Genomic DNA, 18,866 nt, shown 5'->3' with positions numbered 1-18,866 from the left:
AATGCAGTTTCTGATACTAAAAATATTTTGTTTTATTAGGGTTACTATTGAACCAAGTATACATGTTATCTGTGATTACAAACAATAAAGTTAGTTCAAGAATACATTTCATAAAGCTCTTCTGATTTACTGATAGTATTTTAATTGTAATAAAGTTATATTTGAACATTCTTTCACATTATAGCACTTCAGCAGTGATGTATTCTTCTTTGGCAGTGGGTACATTCATTTGCCATCTTCACCACAGATCTTCAGCAGGGTTTGACAAAAATCCCCTGATGTTTCAGACTACAATAAAGACATACAAAAGAACATTATGAATGTGACTACTGACATTAAATTACAATAATGTAACAAAACTCTGTGCCATTTTCGTATGTACACCTTCAGTAATATCTGAACGGCTCTAGTCTCGTGTAGCCAGCTGAAGGACTGGAATTCATGGCAGCTTTCGTTGGCCAAGGCCCACCCATGAAGCCATGTGACCGACATGTCCAACAACCAATCACAGTTCGTTTCATTCATCGTCATGTTTCGAGGCGTGGAAATGTCACCACAATAACAGACTGGTGTGTAAAACTCTAGAAAAGATTCTATGCCTCAAACTTTAAATATTTCACATACTTTTTAAAATCCAGCATTTAGCTGATCCTGATAAGCACTCGTCATCACAGTTGCAAACAAAATGGCTTTCTTCTTTCGTGAGGGGGTTTGGCGCCACGGTATCTTTGTTTCTAGGTGGAACGTTAAAGATCGCGACATCCTGTAGAATTCAACCAATCCGATAACGACTTCGACATTCCTGAAGTGTTTCCACTTTTGTGTCCCATATGCATCAGATGTTTAGCCAACGGTCCGTGGGCGTGACATCTGAAGCTAGTCTAGAACGGATCTGGTTAAATTGTGAGGTAGGCGGTAACTTTGACCAGTGTATAATAAGGATTTGCAGATTTTTTTTACGTTTAAGGAGAATGTTTATACAAGAAAATACTATTTTAGTCTTTCTACTTCAAAATTTCACAAGTAATGTTAATGTGTTACATGTGATTATTTGTGAAGTTTACTTGCAGTGGCAATGGTGAATGTTTTTTTACAGTATATTTTTTCAGTGTAATGTACAGTGTACAAATTCCCATTTAATGCTTCTTACCGCAATGTCAGAGTATAAAGAAGTGCCAAAGAGCTTCTTATATTCTGCCTTGATGTCCTGCAGGTCGACCTCTGAACGGCTCACTATGATTCTAGTTAAGGTAGATTCAGTGGTACCAGCACCCTGAAAGCACAGGTGTTTCTTGATCAGAAATAGTCTGCTTATAGAGGCATTGCAGAATCTTGTTTCACTGTACATAATTTTTGTAATGTGACAAAATAAGGGAACTGGAAACAGAAAGACAGTTCTAACCTTCATGCTTTTATACAGGCGCTCCGCAAGGTATGCTGGGACGCTCTTCACACATTTCACTAAAGCAGACACATTTTCGATTAGATTTTACAAGTTCAAAATTAATGCTGTAACAATAAAATATAAAATAAAAGATTAAAAAAAAATATGTAAACAAAACTGAAACCAGTTATTTTATGAGGAATACGTGCCTTAACAAATACCACTTAAAAAAACTTTCTAATCACCTATAGCCACCAGAATATCCTCCAGTCTTCCAGTCATCTCTCGTTCAATGCTTTCCTGAAGGGTCTTTCCACTCAGACTCTTATACTCAACCAGAGCTGCAAGATAAAGATTGAGACGTGATTCACACTGCTCAAAGTAAACTGGAACACTGATCCTCACTTACTGGTTTCACAGCTCTTTCAGAATGATTACAAAATAGTATATAAATTGAGAGATCTGAAACTAAGCCAGCAGGTGTACTTTGTCTGAGCTGAGGAACGCTCCTGTGGCAGAGGATGTCGATAAACTTGCTCTCGTCGGTTCCCCACTTTTTCTCTCCTGCCTCATACAAGATCTGCACCGTGGGGAAAATAGAAGAAGAATGTTGGTAACCAAACAGTTTTGGTTCCCACTGACATCAACTGTATGAACAAAAATATAATGGAAGTCAGTGGGATCTTTTAAGTTCTGCAGATGAAATACAAAGTTCTGTCATGAAACTGTAGATGGCACAAGCCACTAAATCTAATATAATTAGATTCACATCATTATTCACATTTGCACAACTGATTGGTTTCTTTGCACATTAGCAGCCAATGAGCTGCTGCTTAATATTCAAATACTTGGCTTGCGCTTGCTGTAGCAGTTGCAGTGTGCTTCAAAAAACCTCCCCTTCCCCAGTTCCACCTGTGTAGATCTGCCACGGGTTAATTTCATGTTATGCATTAGCAGTAGCAAGACTCTGTACTTGCTCTGCCGCCGCAGCATCAGCGTAGCAGATCCATTCCGCCAAAACTAAACACATTACCATGGCCATGTATATTACCATGCTAAAACTCTTTGAGAGTCGTCATGACAGAAAGAAACTCATGCAGGTTTGGAACGACATGAGGGTGAATAAATGAAGTAAGACTTTTCATTTTTGGGTGGACTGTCCTTTTGATACACAGTCATACATGGGCAGAGTAACTCAAGTATGTGGGTATATATTGGAAATTTTGTTTTTTCATTTGATTCTTTTTACCGAGTTTGATTGTACTTATGTATACACCTGATAAAACATCAGCAATAGTGTTTTCACTTTACCTTGGCATCCTCTTTAGCTTTTGCCACGTCCACGTTTGTACTTTCAACCCTCTTACCCTTTTAGTTAGAAAGAAAAATGGTAAGTGAAACAGCAGCATCACTCATTTGAATGAATTTAAATATGGTGCAGGACCAAAAGAAAAAAACTGATTTGACTGAACCTCAGCGAGGATCAACAAGGTCTTTTCAAAGTCCCCTGACACCTCAGATTTCAGGTCGTGAATTAGAGCTCTTCCGGTTTCTGGAAAATAGACAACACTTAAATGGCATCCAAGAGTCAAAGTACTGTAAGAAAAATAAAAAGTATAATAAAAGGAAAATATATAATAAGTTACATTAAAAAATACATACCAGCCAAATATGCATCACACATAGCTTTGATTTGATGGTTGGAGCGTGATGCAAAAATTTCTATCAAAACGCTTTCATCTGTACCAGCACCCTGTGATCAAACTCAATCTGTTAACAACTTCATTGATGTAATCTTGGTTAAATAAAGGCAGAAAAGAAATGCATTGTGTACTTTTATAGCCCGTGTGAACTCTTGGCAGTCAAACTTAGCAGGAGGAGTGATCAGGGCCACCAAAATATCCTCAAAATCTCCATGTGTATCACCTTCCAAGTCATCACAGAGAGCCTAAGATGAAAAACATACGCATGTTTTTATATATCAGACAACAGTCATCACTTACTTCAACGTGTGTACAGGTAACATGGGGTTTTACCTTCCCAGTGGCGTCCTGATACGCTTTACAGATGAGTTGGCGTTGGGCATTGCTTCTTTGAGTTAGAATGTCAATAAGAGTCTTTTCAGTAGTGCCTGAGGAGTTACAAATGCAAACACACAGTTCCTTATTGTGCAAAAAGGCAAACAGCCAGCAAACAGAAAGCAACAGGATTTCAACATCTCAGCTGGATGTGTACACTAGTATAAGTACACTAAAGTCCACACCCATGTTAGTGACTTACCAATGCCTTCAATAGCTTTCCTTAAAGCGGCAGCATCCTCGGCTGGATTAAAGCTCGGCTTCTCCTTAATGGTGCCACGTACCGTTGACTTAGCAAAACATGGATCATGTTAATATAGGAGCATGTTTAACTTACTATATGAAATGCATAACTTTATAAAATACAACCAGAATCTTACATTTACAGTCAAAGAGGAGGGGGAGTCCAGGAGAAGATCCAAATCATCCTGAAAACAGAAAATAGACAGTAATAAGTCTTCTGAAAGATGATAATCATCAGTAAATATCACTGAAATGTAAATGTAGAGTCACTCTATCCTGAAATGGTTACAGTACAAATGAAACTGACCCATACAGAAGACATTCCTGCTGTTGTTGTGGGTGGGTTTCAGTTCTGTAAACAGATGTTATCTAGTTATAGTAAACATAAATATAAATGATTCTTAACTTACATAATTTTAGTAACTAACGAAAGTTGGGATATTTTATCAAAAGCAGCAGCGTTAATTCTCCTAACGCAGGCCATTTTTAACGCATTAATGAAATACGTGTTAAAAATGGAAGATTAAATCCCGATTATATAGCCTAGGTCTCATTGCAAAGTGTATTCTCCATGCAATTTCATATGCGATTCACAAGAGCATGACCAAATCCGCTAACATCACTATGTGCTCGCTGAGATCAAACCCGACAGAACGTGAAAATATGGCGTCTTTTACAGATGAATACTTGGCAACACCGTAACAAACAAAACATCAAACTCGACAATGTCGGTAAGCGCGCGATTGGATTTAACGCTATTTTATATAGACAAAGGAAGAAAACTTTAAACTTTACCTCTGTTAAAGCGTCCGTCCACTGTAAGCCACACCTTTCACGGGTCTCTCTGGGACTACACCCAAATACAGAGGATATGAGATCAAAATGAGATCACCAACTCGTGTATCACGCCAGTTTTACATACGTGGCCACAACTGAGAGCCACAAATCACAAAGATAAGTGATACATGTGGTGATAAACCAGTTAAAATGTACAATGTGCTAGTTTTATTTGCCTTTAGCAGATATTTATTTTCTTACAGCCTATTCTGTCTTCAGAAATAAAATCTCATGTTCCCAGAACAAACTATTCTGTGGAGTTGAGATCATTAGGCCTGGTCTTAATAGACTAGTTTGTGACAAACGAATGCCATATTTTACATACACACCAGTTTAATAAGTCGTGGGAGCTGTATATTGATGCCAAAATGAGCACGAAACCTCATATATGGAAAATGACCCCAACTAAAATTAAACATCACTTCAAAATATCCTGTGCAAACTAGGAAGTTGATTGATTGTTTTATTAACTTTGGGTCTTCTGCCAGAACCAGCAGCTGTTAGTACAGTCATAAAACTAAAACATGAAACGTCACATATAAATATGTTTACATGAGCTTACTGAACGTTCCTGTTTGATTAGCACATTACTGTTTAATGGACAATTCATGAAGTCTTAGGTCTTGGTGGGAAGAAAACATTTATGAAGAGTATCATTTACTGAAAGGTAATAACAGTACGTCTTCCTTTTACATATATTTAACTACAAAACAAATACAAAGAATGCATTTAACTAGTCCTTTCCTGTTCAGTTAAGTTGTGGAAGTCATTCTAAACCAGAAAAAAGCACAATCAGTAGTTAACTGGGATTTTAACAAGCCCAACAACAATCCTCACCAGAGAAAGATGTAAGCCAATTACAAGCTCATTATACGATGTCTCCAAAGTCGTTGTTCTCCACGTGATTCTGCTCTTTATGAATCTTACAGTGTAAAGTGCAGAGCAGGTAGACACAGATGAGAAGATAGATGGAAACCACCGACCATATGACCGTCCCATACAGAACAAACAACCACAGGTTACCCACAGGTTCCCTCTGCATCCTTACTTCGGGACAAACAGCAGACAGGAGAGAGAGGTAGGCCTATCTGATAGGGGGGTTACAAAAATCACTGACGTCATGGAAAAATATGAGGGAGCAATAAAAATGAGTTCTTAACTAACACACACCATTATATTATTAATGCGGAGCACAACTCACATAAATAAGGAATATACTGTACACAGGGAATGACACACTTGCATAACAGTACTGCTGGAACATAACAGTGTCCAAACAATGTATTTCTGCAGTCTCAGCTCCAAAAAAGCTATTGAATATTTACAATTATTGATTAGGAAAAAGAATTTAGTTTAGTAAACATGTTAACTATGTTGGCACTGTATGGGGTAAGTTGTCACAGTGGAAAGCTTCAGTTTATTGACACTCATTTGAGAAGAATACATTTTGCGAAATATTAAAGTTAATAATCTTGCACAGCATACCAAAAATTAATTACATTCAAACTATGAAATGTAAAAGAAAATATTGTTCGATTTTGATTCGTAAAAATTTCTTTCAATTCAGAGTCTTGCCTTTTTTCCCTCTTTTTATTATTTTATTAAATTTACTAGCAATTTCTGAGTAAAAAAAAGTTTCAGAGTAAATCCATTTTTTTGGTCTAGGCGATTTAATGGTATCCAGAAAAATAAATAAATAATAATAATAATACAAATAAAAAATATAAACAGTACAATTATCAAAAAAAAAAACCTTCTTAAAAAAAAAGAATTCATGAAATTGCAATAATGGAAATAATTGGGGGCTGGGCTGTTATTGTAATAAATTTATTAAATTAATATTTTTTAAAAATCAAAAGAAATTATTTAACTCATAAATATGATGCCTACCTTGAATGCATTTAAGGTTACTTTGGATAAAAACATCTGCCAAATGCATAAGTGTAAATATTTAAAACAACAGTTTACCTACAAACATGAAAAAAGTTGAACCTAGTTTAAAAAAAAAATCCTACATTGTTTATAGTGCACTCGTGTAGTTTTATTGTGTTCAGATGTTTACTATTACAAAAATAGAAATATACATTGTCATTTTAGTTTAGGACATGGTTCCCGAAAATTATACAGATTCAAGAGGGATTAAATGAACTAGACGTTTGAAACTAATATACAAAAACCACTGCTAATAATAATAATAATTAAATATATTGGCTTTTTAGTCTAAGGTTTTACTATGACTAAGATTGAAGGCTTGTGACAACTAGCCCCGGTGTCCCAGTAACAGATTCTAACGGGTTACACTGTCTGCTGCCTCCCTCTGCTGGTCATTACTGTCAAATATACACAATTAGCTTTATTTTTCGAAAGCCCTGACCTCGTGGACATTTCTCAGAAACGAGAAACGGATATAGTGTGAAAAGTAAAGAGCCTGATGAAAGTCTGATTCAGCTCTCATTTGTCAAGAGCTGTTGAGGTTTACAGCTTCTCTAAATCACATGTTCTCCACACCACTGCTGTAGATACGTTCATATTTCAATTTCACGAGAGGCCAGCTGAGTGTATTTCTACTGTTATCTATAGTCTCATCTCCAGTGCAGCACCCTTGAGGAAATTGTGGGCTGAAGGAAGCAGCGGACGATCCAAGCCGAGGCCGGAATAACGTCTCGAGTGCAGATTGATCCAGAACACTGTGGGATTATCAAGAGAGCCGGAAGAGCTTGGTCCTCACACTATAGCTGAGGCAAAGCCAGAACCCAGAGCCAATTACTTCCATTTATGAAATATGATATCTAGAATTTTATTCTGGATAAAGTGAGAACATTTGAGATGGAAAAAAAACTACTTTGATTCAATTAGATATAAATTGACTTAATACCAAGAAAAAAAGATTTGCGTGTTTAGAAAATATAAAATGTGAAAAAATATATTTTTCAATGTATTTGTATTCATATTGTATTGTTTAGCCTAAACTAAAAAGGTAAGCCGCTGGCAAAACCATTTGCTCATAAACCAGCTTTTAATTTCCTCTTATATAATATTTTCCTCTGATAACTGTTGTCCTCTGATATTAACATTTTATTTCTTTTTTTGTTTTTAAATATGTTCTTTAAATTGTATTTCATCTGCTAAGTTAATGCCTACTGAAATGCATATGAATTTAACTTTTAAAATCACAGTTTTTCAGCATTTCTGCTCGTAACACTTCTATCGAACATTAGCCAAACATTTACTATACTTTCCATAATAATGTAAATATGTGCAAAATGTATTCCAAAAATTGTATTTACGACCCCCCCCCCCCCTAAAAATTCAATTCAATTCAATTCAATTCAAGTTTATTTGTATAGCGCTTTTTACAATACAAATAGTTACAAAGCAACTTTACAGAAAATTATGTTTCTACAATATTTAGTAGTAGCTAGTAGTTTGTGCACGTTTGACAGGATTTTATAAAAATAAAAATAATAATAATAATACAAGACGTAGTCAGCTAGATGATGAACTATCAATATTATTAATTAATAGTAATTATATGATGCAGTCACACATGTAGCAATAATTGTTAGTTCTGTTTGTTGATTCAAGGTTAGCATCATCTGGGGTCCTCTGAGGGTCAGCATCATCTCTTCTCAGGTGTTCTGGATCCAGACTGGAGCTTGTGTAAATCCTAGTTACATCCCGTGGCAAAACATAGAAACAAAATAGAGACATCATTAGCATAGCTGCTGATCCAACAAAGTAAAATTAGTTTAACCCAAGCTAAAGAATAAAAATGCAGATGCAACTACACTCACAATTTAAGAGATACATTATTCGAATGCTTGGCGAAAGAGATGCGTTTCTAATCTAGATTTAAACAGAGAGAGTGTGTCCGAACCCCGAACATTATCAGGAAGGCTATTCCAGAGTTTGGGAGCCAAATGTGAAAAAGCTCTACCTCCTTTAGTGGACTTTGCTATCCTAGGAACTACCAAAAGTCCAGCATTTTGTGACCTTAGGGTGCGTGATGGGTTGTAGCGTGGTAGAAGGCTAGTTAGGTACGCAGGAGCTAAACCATTTAGGGCCTTATAGGTAAGTAATGATCATTTGTAACTGATACGGAACTTAATAGGTAGCCAGTGCAGAGACTGTAAAATTGGGGTAATATGATCATATTTTCTTGACCTGGTAAGGACTCTAGCTGCTGCATTTTGGACTACCTGTAGCTTGTTTATTGAAGATGCAGGACAACCACCTAGAAGTGCGTTACAATAGTCCAGTCTAGAGGTCATGAATGCATGAACTAGCTTTTCTGCATCAGAAACAGATAACATGTTTCGTAGCTTGGCAATGTTTCTAAGATGGAAGAATGCAGTTTTTGTAACATTGGAAATATGATTTTCAAAAGACAAGTTGCTGTTTAAAATAACACCCAGATTTCTGACTGTAGAAGAAGTAACAGTACATCCGTCTAGTTGCAGATTGTAATCTACAAGATTCTGTGTGGTGTTTTTTGGTCCAATAATTAATATCTCTGTCTTATCCGAATTTAATTGGAGAAAATTATTTGTCATCCAATCTTTTAAATTTTTAACACACTCTGTTAGCTTAGATAATTGGGAAGTTTCATCGGGTCTTGTTGAGATATATAGCGGAGTATCATCAGCATAACAGTGGAAGCTAATTCCGTATTTTCTAATAATATTACCAAGGGGCAACATGTATATACTGAAAATAGAAGGGGACCTAGGACGGATCCTTGTGGCACTCCATATTTTACTGATGATAAATGTGATGACACCCCATTTAAGTAAACAAAATGGTAGCGATCGGACAGGTAGGATCTAAACCATCTTAGAGCCTGCCCTTGAATACTTGTATAGTTTTGTAATCGATCTATGAGTATGTCATGATCTATGGTGTCGAACGCAGCACTAAGATCAAGTAAGACTAGAAATTAGATGCAGCCTTGATCTGACGCAAGGAGCAGGTCATTTGTAATTTTAACAAGTGCAGTTTCTGTGCTATGGTGGGGCCTAAAACCTGACTGAAATTCTTCATACAGATCATTTTTATGCAGGAAGGTGCTCAATTGAGCAGACACAACTTTTTCTAAAATTTTAGACATAAATGGAAGATTTGAAATAGGCCTATAATTTGCCAGTACACTAGGATCTAGTTTTGGTTTCTTAATAAGAGGCTTGATAACCGCCAGCTTGAATGGTTTTGGGACGTGACCTAAAGATAACGACGAGTTAATGATATTGAGAAGCGGTTCTTCGGCTACAGGTAACAGCTCTTTTAGTAATTTAGTGGGTACAGGATCTAATAAACATGTTGTTGGTTTAGATACAGTGATAAGTTTATTTAGCTCTTCCTGTCCTATAGTTGTAAAGCACTGCAGTTTATCTTTGGGTGCGATGGATGAAACTGAAGTGTTAGACGCTGTAGAATCTACATTCGCTATTGTATTTCTAATGTTATCTATTTTATCAGTGAAGAAATTCATAAAGTCATTACTATTTAACGTTGGTGGAATATTTGAATCAGATGGTGTCTGGTAATTTGTTAACTTAGCCACTGTGCTAAATAAAAACCTTGGATTGTTTTGGTTATTTTCTATGAGTTTGTGGATATGCTCTGCCCTAGCAGTTTTTAGAGCCTGTCTATAGCTGGACATACTGTTTTTACATTCAATTTTAAAAACTTCCAAGTTAGTTTTTCTCCATTTGTGTTCAAGACTACGAGTTACTTTCTTGAGAGAGTGAGTATTACTGTTATACCATGGCACGGTACGTTTTTCTCTAACCTTTTTCAATTTGATGGGGGCAACAGCTTCTAATGTATTAGAGAAAATAGTGCCCATGTTGTCAGTAATTTCGTCTAATTCATGTGTATTTATGGGTACAAATAGCAGTTGAGATAGATCAGGCAGGTTATTTGCGAATCTTTCTTTGGTGGCTGGAACAATAGTTCTGCCCAGACGGTATCGCTGAGACATATAGTTAATATCAGTTATACGCAGCATGCACGATACAAGGAAATGGTCTGTAATATAATCACTTTGGGGTACAATATCTATAGCAGTAAGATCGATTCCATGCGATATAATTAAATCTAGTGTATGATTAAAACGATGAGTGGGCCCGGTGACATTTTGCTTGACTCCAAAGGAGTTTATTAGGTCAGTAAACGCAAGTCCTAATGTATCATTTGCATTATCAATATGAATATTAAAATCTCCCATGATTAGCACCTTATCAACTGTAACTAGAAGGTCTGAGAGGAAATCTGCAAATTCTTTTAGGAATTCTGTATACGGCCCTGGTGGTCTATACACAGTAGCCAGAGCAAGAGATACATTAGATTTCTTTTGCATGTCTGACAGTGTAACATTTAGCAGAAGTATTTCAAAAGAGTTAAACCTGTATCCTGTTTTCTGGGTAACATTGAGAATATCACTATATATTGTTGCAACACCTCCACCACGACCAGTCTGACGGGGCTCATGCTTATAACAGTAGTTTGGTGGAGTAGACTCATTTAGACCAAAATAATCATTTGGTTTTAGCCAGGTTTCAGTCAAGCAGAGTACATCAAAACTATTATCTGTGATCATTTCATTTACAATAACTGCTTTGGGTGTGAGTGATCTAATATTTATGAGCCCAAACTTTAAAAATTGTTTTTGTTCATTTACTTACTTACATTTTTCTGATTTAATTATGATAAGATTTTTTCTAGATCCTACATTATATTTTGACCTCACTATTCGGGGAACAGACACAGTCTTAATAGTTTTTACAGCGCAAGTACTTTTATCATTTAAGCGGGTGGAACAAAACTCATCATAATAGTTATTAGAGAATTGTCTTACTAGTCACATGGAGCGAAGTGTCCTGGAGATGTTGTCAGAGAGCAGCTCCGCTCCGATTCTGCTGGGGTGTAATCCATCAGCGCGAAACAGCCTAGGACGCTCCCAGAAAAGATTCCAGTAATTAACTGGAAAATGAATAAAAACAAATATTCCTATTTGAAAACTCAGATTTTTGCTAAAGATGGATTATAGTGAAAACAATAAAATACACTAGCAGACAATCGACAACTATAAATAGTACAGATTTTAAGTGAAGGTTGACTTGTAGACTTTCTGAGGACAACACGAAGGAGTTTTTTGTTTTGTTTTGTTTGGAGCAAGTAGTTTTGGTGATTGTTAAGGACTGTATAATTTGACTGGTCTTTGGAAGGTTGTGACCACCAGGGGGCATCGATTAGAATGCAGACGAGATGTTCCGTTTAGGTGTTTTATTGAAATAAAGGTTCAAAGTATATGTGTGTGGTTCTGAAATAGAGATACAGACATAAATCAGTAAAAATGTAAACTCTCTATATAAATAACAAAGAATTATTACGTGCCTAACAGGTATATAATAAAACAAACACCATCAAAAATTAAATTATAGTTTTGGTATGTATGACTTAAATACAGTGTTATAATAAATGGTTATTACTAAGTAAATACAAACTCAGAAATGCAGTAGTACACAATATCTCTATTCAAAGATTACTTTGCTGCACATTAATTACAACAATATACAACATGCCAAATTCAGCTGAACATTTAATAATTATGGACTGCAGAGTTACTCCTTAAATTAAACAACGTTACACATCGTGCAAGAACAGAAATTATTTCAATTAAGGCACATAAAGTTTGCAGAGCAACACTTTCAGTAATAAACAGCATTATCAACAATTAAACACAAGAGCAGTACGAAGCTCCGCCATTATAGCCTACTGTACGACAATGAGCAGCAACATGCCGCGACATTATTGAGGTAAAAATAACAACAAACTTCAGTATACTTACTGGTAGTTGCACGCACACATTACTAGGAAATTGTAAATAAGTACAGCGTCACTTTCTTATATTATTTATGAAATAACACCGCAGTCTTTCAACGTCAGCGATCTCTTCCAAGTGTTTCGAAACTGAAACTAAAACCGTCTGCTTCCGCGAGCCGCAGAGCGCAGTGACACTTCTGATTGGCTGATTCTCAAACAGTCAGTTTTATCTGCCTGAAAGTAGTCGTCCTTCGTCACACAAGTTGTTATAAATGTTATACATTTACTGGAATAAAAGTAAAATAATTGTAAATTTTAATAATACAATTACCATGGTTTTAAATGTGATATCTTATGCCTAAACTGTTTTTCTTTTCTTTTTGCTGCTTAACGGTTTTTTTCTTTTCTTTTTAAATTATTTTACGATTTAAATATATCTAAATCTATCTATGATATGCCGTTTCTAAGCAGGATCCTTTTATGACGATACTGTAACTTGTTTTAAATTAACTGTGTTGTTTTTTTCTTTCTTAACCTACTGTATATCATCAAAAAATATTAAACTAAGTACAAAGTGTCATAACTAGCCTGACCTACTCTTAATCATGCCATAAAGTTTATGAACCCTAATCTAAGCAACAACAAAAAATACAGATCCCACCCCCAAACATTATTTATTCGCATCAGAAAAAAAATCAAAAAATTGCTCAAATCCTATAAAGAAGGAAAAAATACTATACAATAGTAGTCGGGAGGCTGTCCTTCTGTCTGTTGCCACATGGTGGAGTGTTGTCTAAATCAGGAGAAATGACTAAATAAGAGGCTTTAATTGTATATACATGCTCCTTCCTAACAAACACATTAAAATGAAGCCTTTGCTGCTTTTAAAACTAACCACAGCGAGACTAAAAAGACGAAAGATTGATATGCGTCGTCAAGGATCCAAGGACCACAGGAGACAGACAAACAAACTTTCTTTTTTGGTATTTTGGCGTCCTGTTTGAGAGAAAACAAGTATTTTTCCCATGCCAGTAGAAAACATATGCAGTGCAGCTCTGGGTTGTTCTTTTCTTTTCTTCATTTCCACCGACCGTAAGAAAAATCAGATGCTGAAAGACTCTATTAATTTGGGAAACTCTGCCAAAACCTCAATCCACATGAAATTCTTTACCCTTTGGAGAGAAATATCTCCTCTTGAGCTACAAACCCAATGTCCGATCTCCTCCCTAAATGACAGTTAAACCCCTCAAACAGTGCACCGTCGCTGCACTGGGCCTCACTTCCCCACAGTGCTCACCCGAAGACCCCAAAAGGCTTGGATCGTCTCGTAATTAATATTCCTCGAGAAAGAACCCATGAGGAACCAATTATTCAATAAGCCCCCCAGCCCCCATTGTTTAATGTGTCGTACAGGAGGCTTCCAGCCGGTGGATCCAGAGGTCCAGCACTGCGCCATGGGCCGGGCTCGAGCCTCGACCGATGCACGGCGGTAATTGAGATCAGATGCGAGCGCGACCTGCTCGGAGGGTAACCTGGAAGCATTTATTTTATGGAAAAGATGTTTAGTTAAGTGCAGCGCTGTGGTCTAATGAGGCTGGACTGGGTTCTGTGATGAATATGATTGGTGAAAGCTCTGAAGGCTGGTTCCTGAGTCCTTCCTTCCTTGCGCATGCATCAGGTTACAGATTAGTAGACTTCCTGTCCACTCCGAGCATTTACCCTCGAAAAGACGATTCTTTAATGACGCTTTTCATGTATTGGACTCAGATGCTTTAATCCTTCTTCTTCGTGACTTAGTGTTTGATAAGAGGGGCTCTGTGAGGCATCATGAGCCTGCTCTCTGATGACACTGAACTCTGGGGGGCATTAGCCTATGGCTAATTTCGCATTATAACTAATTAACATATGGATTTTTTTTTGTTGTCCTATTTATTAATTTATCTAAAAGTACATAAAAAATACAAAAGACTTGTATTTGTCAAAAATATATATCCGTGATACAACAATCCTGATATCACAATGAAGAAAAACTTGATAAAAAATTTAATTCTTGAAGTATTTTAATAAAATTCAAAAACAGGAAATCGGTCACGAGGTCCAGCAACACCAGCACAATCATAACAACAGGAAATGATCATGGAGAGGACCGCAGACGCTTATTATGTCTGTCAAGATCAATAAATCAGCTAAAATATCACATAATTAGATTTTTTTTATGCATAGACAAAGGCATTTCCATTTTTAAAATGTCATGATGTGATTCCTTAACATGTTATATTAATTAATAATAATTCATGATATTAAAAACCTTGTAAACCTACAAAATCCTTTTTTTTTAAAATAATGACTAAGATGTGTACACTCACGGTTTAAGGACATTATGATATTACTTTCTACTTGATGGTTGCACCACATGATATTTTTAGTCATTGAATTGAATCCAGTCAATAAGTAATCAATAATTTTGGATTTATTTAAAACCGTATGAAGCCAACATGATAGAGGCTAGATTTACTAAGAACTTAGCAAGTTATACACTTGATAGATGTAAAATCTTTACTGATTTGCGCCGATTTCTTATAAGAATGACCACCTTTTTTTCCTATGCTGGCGTCATTTGAGATGAACCTCCTCTAAAGGACACATAAAAACAATACAATGTGGTCGGTTGCTTTACATGTCCTTCTTGTGGAAGTTAATGCGCTACGAAGTTGACCAGACTTTATGCCACTAAAAATATATATAGGTTATTTATTGGCTTTAATGATTCAGTGAAGCACCTTTAACGTCCATGGAACCTTTCCAATGGATAAAAGTATCTTTAGATTACTGAAATGTTCTTCACACGAAGACAAAAAAAGTTATTTTAAGAACTGGGGCCAGTTGCATAAACTTAGCCACCATGTCTTAAGAACTAGTTTGACCAACTAGCACTTGCCAAGGGGAAATCAGTCTCACTATTCCAACACAAATAAGACCAATCTGCCTTTTTCATAACCAAATTAGAAAATGTACAACCAGTCTTGAGGATTAGATGCAGCCAGCCACAATTCACTGAAAGGTTCTTTTCAGAACCAAAATAGTTTTATTTTAAGTCAGTGTTTGAGACTCCAACCACCTCAGATTCCTGAAGTAAACTGTATACTATTTTTAGATGCTACTTGCTGAGAAATCTTGGTGGCCTTAGACAGCAGTCACTCACACCACTGCCCAATCTGTTCATGACACAAAACTACAGTCCACTGACACTAGTGATCTCGGACTCAGTGAGAGGCTTCTCAAACCACACGCGTGTGCCTTTAACTAACTTGCATGGCAGGTGCCTCCTCCTCGTTTGTGCAGTAAAGACTTCAGCTTTGTGCATGCGCGCATGTAGGCCTATGCCGTGACCCCCACTCGCCTCATCTCGCATCTCTCCGTGCTTTGAGCTGTTGATTACAGTCCTCCCGAGGGGATATCGAGACTCCGTGGAGATGGGGGCATCTAGAGCTCCAGTCACTTAGGATCAAGACAGGGGCAGGAAATCGCCACAGACTTAAAGCTAAATATATAATTCCTCCCGTGCTGGTAATCACAAGGTCCAGACGATTTGAAATGACAGTTTCAAACTCAAAGACGTTTCTGTTCAATAGGATCCATCTAATGAGCGCACCCTGGGTAGGGATCTAATTGCACGTATAGCACAGGTTTAGGTCGTTCAGGTTGGATGGAGGGCAACCGGAAGGAAACTATTTCCACAGACTAAAATCCCAACTAGAATAGATCGTAGTCAGATTTGCGCCATATTTCATTTATGACAGGAATGGAAATGAGGCTGAAGTAAGTGCATTCAATGGATTGTGCTGTTGTTTAACTGTTTGCCTGATGAATCATCTTTCTGAAAGAAAAAAAAGTGGACAAAAATTCCATGAAAGTTGTGAGTTCTGAAAATTCTTCTTGAGCTAGGATCTTTATTCAGTTTGTGTCATTGTACGCAGTGTTGGGGGTAACACTTTACAAGTAAACGAGTTACATAATCAGATTACTTTTTTCCCTACTTTCAAAAGGTAGGCTAACACAAGAGTAATGTAATTTCATACTTTTCATAAAAACTAACTAACGTGATTAGTTACGTTTTTATGGAGTAACACAATATTGCAGTGTGTTACATTTAAAAGTAACTTCCCACAACACTGATTTAAAGACTGTTAAGTCTCTCCCTAACAGCCCAATTTTCATCCATGTAAAATTCAATAATGTGTCTAACCTGTAAAGTCTAAAGTTTACATTTTGTATAAAAATCAGATCTGCATTTGTAGTGCTTGGAAAACAATAAAAGGTTTAAAGTTAGCTAAGCTTAGGGTGTAAAATTAAGCAATTTACACTTAAAGAAAAAATCTATATATAAAGCTTTATATTATTTATTATAAAATAAATTAAAAACTCCAAATTTCCACTTCATGGAAAACAGATTGATGATCTCTCATTTTGTCTAATCAAATGGCTCTGAGATGAACAGGGCTCTGGCTTAAGTTCCTCTTATACCACCTGAACCGAGCAATAGCATAAATCATAGTTCATAGCTGCGGCTACTGTCTATTTTGTGTTATTATAGAGACTTTTTTTATTATTAAGGGATAAGCGCATCACTCGCTCCTGTTTCAACTTCCAAATTTAATTAGGAAATAAGTAAACACAAGGAAAGAAAACAGTAAAATATTGTTTTCTTTTTTGGACTTCGAAGAACCTGATTTCCCAAAATAACCTTTCAGTGAACACTTCTTAAAATAAAAAATATTATTGTACATAACATTTTAATAATCTAAAGAACCTATTTTTCCATTACAAAGAACCTTGAAAGGTCCCTCAATGTGCAGAAAACTGTAGAAAAAAAAAAGGTTTGCTATAAAAAAGATGGATTTCAATTCTGCGTTTCCTCACAGGCAGCATAATAAATGATCAGGGAGGAAAAGTTTGTTAGGCTGATATCGAATAACAGCGGCGAGCTCGAAGTCCAATTCAAGTGTGAAGTGACATGAGCACGCGGCGGTTAAATCTAACCGCGCGCTCGCGCAGGCTATCATCAAGCCTGCATTACAATGCAGTTCACTAGCAGCCACATATTAAGTTGTGTAATTCTTGAAAAAGCGCTCAGATTGACCTGAGATCAAGAATGAATAATGTATTTGCCAGAAAAGGCTTCGATTTGAACTCCTTACTCGCTCCCCTGATATATGCATGACTATCAGAGGAAGAGAATCCGCGCTAATTTCCCTTCCACTTTGCATATGCAGTGATCATGCCCTTATGGCACCGACATCACGACGGAAAATCTCTTTTCATCTCCAGCGAAGTGCATCTCGCGCTTAAACTGATTGGATTCTTGATGAGGCGGTCGGGGTGGCTCGCGCACTTCAGGCGAGGACGCGTCGAGCCAATTCGGTGCCACTGAAGTGATTAAACGCGCTCTCGAGGCATCTCCGGGTAAGGACGCGTGCGTGGACCGTAATCAGTGCACGCGGACAGGGAAAGTATAGCACAGCTCTGCTCCCGTTGTCTGTAAAGTGCTCATATTCCCACCTAACCAGCAGATCAGTGTTCTAGCATCGTCACGAGACTGAGAGGATGAATAATGCAGTGCAGTCCTAACTCATTTGCATGCAAACAAGGGTGGAAATATGGAAGATTTCCATGTGTTTTTGCACGGCAAACAGAAAATGCCGATGGACACTTGCCTGTTAATAGATGTATTGTTTTGATTTTGCATGCACACTGACCCCGTTCCGACACGGGTCAAGAGGTGACGGTCCACGTTACGCAGTGTGTGTATATTCTGCGATGGGAGTTTACTGTCAATTCAAGAGTTTACAGAGCCAATTTACATGTATATATTTCCAGCGACACAGAAGGAAAAACATTTGGTCTCCCCGCTGCTATCACAATCCTCTCCATCATGGTAGTGGTAAACAGAGAAACACACAGTAATCCACTTGATAAATGTCAAGTGAAATGAAGCTATCAGCTGAAAGCAATTTTCGGGGCAGGGCGCGGAGCCAGCGACTCGGGCTTTTCACCCCTCCATCGATCACGAGCCTCTCTCTCAGGCCAAGGTATACAATGCCCCCAAATTACTGACATATGGACCGCGGGAAACCTGCCCATTTCCTCTGTCTGCGAGCTAGCGCCTCTAAACTTTTGTTTATTTAGTGACCCACGTTTTCATCCATTAGAGACAATGCTTACGGTTATTGCCCAGAAATACTTTTGGACATGCAAGGAAAAACTGAAGACGGAATGTTGTAGGCCTATACAATAAATAAATAAATAAAAATTCGCAACCAGGAGGTGATAATGCAACCACAATGCTGTTAACCCATAAGTGTTCTCATAAAAATAATAATAAATGCATTAGCCCAGAGTCAATTATGTATACCACAGTTATCATTTATATTTATCGCAAAGGTATTTTTTGATTTTCTTTTTACATTTTTTGTCTCTTGCAACTGATTAGAAACAGTCCA

General features: G+C 37.0%; 1 protein-coding gene and 1 long non-coding RNA gene across 2 annotated transcripts; one reads left to right on the top strand and one right to left on the bottom strand.

Moving 5' to 3' along the window:
• Positions 1-7: 7 nt before the first annotated feature.
• Positions 8-5,762, bottom strand: anxa3b (annexin A3b). The gene is made up of 15 exons (XM_059539134.1): positions 5,380-5,762; positions 4,501-4,555; positions 4,013-4,057; positions 3,843-3,890; positions 3,665-3,752; positions 3,421-3,515; positions 3,219-3,332; positions 3,047-3,137; positions 2,857-2,936; positions 2,696-2,752; positions 1,871-1,964; positions 1,630-1,725; positions 1,403-1,461; positions 1,151-1,273; positions 8-288 (listed from the first exon to the last, which is right to left on the bottom strand). The coding sequence occupies exons 3-15, from the start codon at positions 4,025-4,027 to the stop codon at positions 226-228; spliced, it is 1,023 nt and encodes a 340-aa protein (XP_059395117.1). The 5' UTR covers positions 4,028-4,057; positions 4,501-4,555; positions 5,380-5,762; the 3' UTR covers positions 8-225.
• On the top strand, positions 4,309-7,369 carry LOC132127327 (uncharacterized). The gene is made up of 3 exons (XR_009427513.1): positions 4,309-4,436; positions 5,472-5,620; positions 7,123-7,369. It is a non-coding gene; the product is annotated as an uncharacterized LOC132127327 (long non-coding RNA).
• The last annotated feature ends 11,497 nt before the right edge of the window (positions 7,370-18,866 follow it).

Source organism: Carassius carassius, chromosome 45 (assembly GCF_963082965.1).
Source record: "Carassius carassius chromosome 45, fCarCar2.1, whole genome shotgun sequence".
NCBI lineage: Eukaryota > Metazoa > Chordata > Actinopteri > Cypriniformes > Cyprinidae > Carassius > Carassius carassius.
This window is presented reverse-complemented; position numbering and strand designations above follow the sequence as displayed.